Source organism: Penaeus chinensis, chromosome 6 (assembly GCF_019202785.1).
Source record: "Penaeus chinensis breed Huanghai No. 1 chromosome 6, ASM1920278v2, whole genome shotgun sequence".
In the NCBI taxonomy this organism is placed as follows: Eukaryota; Metazoa; Arthropoda; class Malacostraca; order Decapoda; family Penaeidae; genus Penaeus; species Penaeus chinensis.
Window position 1 is genome coordinate 2,486,320 of NC_061824.1, and position 3,692 is coordinate 2,490,011.

Sequence of the window (3,692 nt, forward strand, 5' to 3'; positions counted from 1 at the left end):
TTTACTACCCCACCTACATAAAAACAAAGAGAACAAAAAAGTAATACGCATAAACTACAACCCATCACGTAAAAACAGCCACAACAAATAAGAAAGAAAGAAAAGGAAAAGAAAAAGAGAAGAGAGAGAGCGTGGGGAGAAAAAACCTACTCGAATGGCCAGCGGACTCCAGCGACCCCCCGCTGGTCTGCCTGGGGAGATGGAGGGCGATGTTGGAGGTGATGTGGTCATGCTGGCCCTTCTGCAGCTGCTCCTGGAGGCCCTCGCAGCTCCTGGCCAGCTGCTCGATCTCTTTCTCCAGACGCTGCTTCTCCTTGCCCTTGTCCTCATTCTGGCGGAGGGAATGATGCAATGACATGGGGGGAAAGAAAGGGAGAAGATGGAGAGCGGATGAGAGTATAAGGAATGAAGAAAGGAAAGAAGGGAGGAAAGGAGGAAGAGTAAAAAAGCAAGTGAGCGAACAAGCAAGAAAGAAACAAATGAGTAAAAAGGGAGGGGGGAGAAAGAAAAATGGAAGAAGGGTAGAAGAAGAAGAGGGGATAAAAAAAAAAAAAAAGATGGAGAAATATAATGAAAGAGTGGGAGAAAGAATGTGGAATCTATATATTCCATATACATATTCATAATTACCTCATCTCAGTGGGAAATAAAACTATCAAAGTATAAATAAATAAAAAACTTTTTTTTTTTTTAATAAATGACAACGAATATGATGTAAAAGGGGCAAACTTACCGCTCTTTTCTGCTTGTCAAGCGCTTGCTGGAGTGTGTCAATCTGGTTCTGTTTCTGTGTCCTTTCACGCTTCATTCGATCCACCTGAGAAATAACGTGCATTTAGACAAGACACTTAGACTGCTGCAGATGAGGTTAATCAAGGCAGGGGGGGGGGGGGGGGAGAGGAGGAAAACAAAAAGAAAACTTATCCAGTATTTCTTCACCTGAAATCCTTATTGATCTATCACAACCAATATGCATTCTATATAATGAGACCTAATGCAAGTCATAAATATATCTAAGCACTAAATAACACATATACAATAAAATGATTGAAATGCAAATATACAGTGGCTGCTATATGTACATGTTAATAACCATCTCAAGTGTAGATTCAAGCTGGAAGGGCAAGCTAAGAAATATAGACTTATTTACTGGAAACAAGTCATGCAATGAAAACAAGCCTTTCCTTCTTGGAAACGTAACTAATCAAAATTTCTTGCTTAGCACTGCAACATCTAATACAATAACTAATAATAATAATAATGATCATAAAAAGCAATAATAACCACAGAGATAATGACAAGCACAATGGCACACTTCAAAAACCAACCTGATTCTCCAGCTCCTCGACCTTGCTAAGGGCCGAGGAGGTCAGGCCTTGCTTCCACTCCGAGGCTGACCCAAACCAACTCATGGTCGCCTCACCTTCCTCTCATTCCAACCTGTAAACTGGAAAAAAGGTTGCTGGTGAGCTACATCACTAGAAAAGGTATGGATTTCTGATGAAGATATAATCAAAACCAATCAAATACATCTCTTGCACTGAGAAGGTATTCATTCTCGTTCATCCCTTTTTTCTCATTCGTTGCAATGATCACTGTTCGCGCTAAATTGTGTATCGTGAGTAGAGTGTACTTGCAGTAACAGACGGTAAGGTATCGTACGACGGACACCACGTCATCAAAAATAGAAGTAAATGACAGTAAAATAGCGGTGGTATTAAGAGTGGTCAGAATATAGGAATGTGAAAGTAAAGAATATCTCCCATTCTCCTCTTAAAACTCAACCAAATTGCAGATCCTTTGAAGAGGACTATGGGGTTGCCACTACTTTCAATATACGCGCACAGATTATGACCATTTCCTTTTAACACGTGGTTAAGTGTCATAATGCTACACACACATCTTTCAAGAATACAAAAGCTATGATAATAACACTCCTAAAACAACTGCAACTTTTCAAAAATTTGTCTTGTTGATTCTGCACAATCTGTATTGGAGAATCACACCAGAGTTAATAGCTCTTTTTTACCTATATTCCAATATCCAAGCCCTTTCTATTACTCATATCATTAAATAACTATATAAACACACATGTTCTTCCCTACACTAATACGTCATGTCAAGGAATTCATTATTAATAATACACTGTTATAACTGACGTATACTATAAGGGTTAAATTAACGCCTTAAATCCTTTCTACAGGAGTTAAAGTTTCAAGTCACGAATATCACGAAGAAGAGACGTTTCTCGTATGATTTTTAGTTCATATCATCGTCATTTTGATTCAATTTCGATTAAAAAAACGTCAACCAAAACAAACACATAGGCCTACTGGTTCAAAAAAATCCCGATATTTCCAAGTCCACAAGACGAATATCCGGATAACTTTCACACAGGACCCTCGGGTAGTCCTTCGCGATCGGGAAACGGAGAGGAATAACGAAAAGAACGGAGGAAAAGGGCGGAAAATGGGATAAATACGTCGGACTTCGCTGCCTCGACGTCGGTTAAGGCAGGTTTAAATCGCCGCCTCGCGATTTTAAATGACAGACCAAAACAATGGCTATTTTCCCCCCTTTCTCCCCCCTTAGCACTCGTTCTTCCTCTCCCTCGCCGATGCCCTCTGACGCCCCTGACCCTCCGACGCCAACCAGGAGCGAATTCGAGCCTCACGTCGCGAAATACTCACGAAAAATACGGCAGCTTCCTCTCCGCCTCTCGCTCGGTTCGAATCGGGGCGGCGTCGGGGCTGCCAACCTCCCGGGCGGCGCGTGGGGGGGATTTCTTCTTCTGGGGCTTTGCTTCTTGGGGTGAGGGGGTTATTGGGGGATTGGGGTGGGTGAAGGGAGTGGGGTTGGTTATTCTGGTGGGGGTTGGAGGAGGGAAATTGCTCGTTTGGGGGGAAGTGGGTGACGTTGTGACAGATGCTGGAGGTTGGCAACACTGTTTTACGCATCCCTACCCCCCCAAACATCTTTCATTCTATTTTTGTTTATTTTTTGTTTATTGGTATTTACTAGTCTTGGGTAAAATATATGTTTCTTTATCATGCTATTGTTCTAACTTTATTCCGTTCCTCAAGTTAGAAATCAACTTGAGTTATATATGAGAGAGAAAGTTTGTTTTATATTAATTCCACAATTTACTCAGACGCGCAAGTTTGAATTTTGAAAAGAGAGGCGAATGAATTAAAATTGATACATGCCCCAGAGGCTGAGGATAGATAATAATTTGCTGTGTTACTCGCTTATCGAATGCGAGAGATAAGAGAGCGAATGCAGGGCGGAGGCAGAGCGACGCTTTGTAACGGATTTCAGATATTTCAAAGAGCGATGAAACCTTACGTCAAAGGCGCTTGCTTCCTCCCCCTCTCTGTCTCTCTCTCTCTCTCTCTCTCTCTCTCTCTCTCTCTCTCTCTCTCTCTCTCTCTCGCTCTCTCTCTCGCTCTTCTCTCTCTCTCTCTCTCTCTCTCTCTCTCTCTCTCTCTCTCTCTCTCTCTCTCTCTCTCTCTCTCTCTCTCTCTCTCTCTCTCTCTCTCTCTCTCTCTCTCTCTCTCTCTCTCTCTCTCTCTCTCTCTCTCTCTCTCTCTCTCTCTCTCTCTCTCTCTCTCTCTCTCTCTCTCTCTCTCTCTCTCTCTCTCTCTCTCTCTCTCTCTCTCTCTCTCTCTCTCTCTCTCTCTCTCTCTCTCTTT

General features: G+C 42.4%; 1 protein-coding gene across 2 annotated transcripts in view; it reads right to left on the reverse strand.

Moving 5' to 3' along the window:
• LOC125026368 (COP1-interactive protein 1-like) overlaps positions 1-2,749 on the reverse strand; it is a 22,483-nt gene extending 19,734 nt beyond the window's left edge. The window contains exons 1-4 of one of the 2 annotated variants that reach the window (XM_047614769.1): positions 2,691-2,749; positions 1,329-1,447; positions 734-817; positions 151-331 (exon numbers count right to left, since the gene is read on the reverse strand). In XM_047614769.1, the coding sequence (XP_047470725.1) occupies positions 151-331; positions 734-817; positions 1,329-1,412 (349 nt within the window). In that variant the 5' untranslated portion in view covers positions 1,413-1,447; positions 2,691-2,749. Of the gene's footprint in view, positions 1-150; positions 332-733; positions 818-1,328; positions 1,448-2,333; positions 2,453-2,690 lie in introns of those variants that run through there. The other variant, XM_047614770.1, reaches the window with a different exon arrangement.
• Between the last annotated feature and the right edge of the window lie 943 nt (positions 2,750-3,692).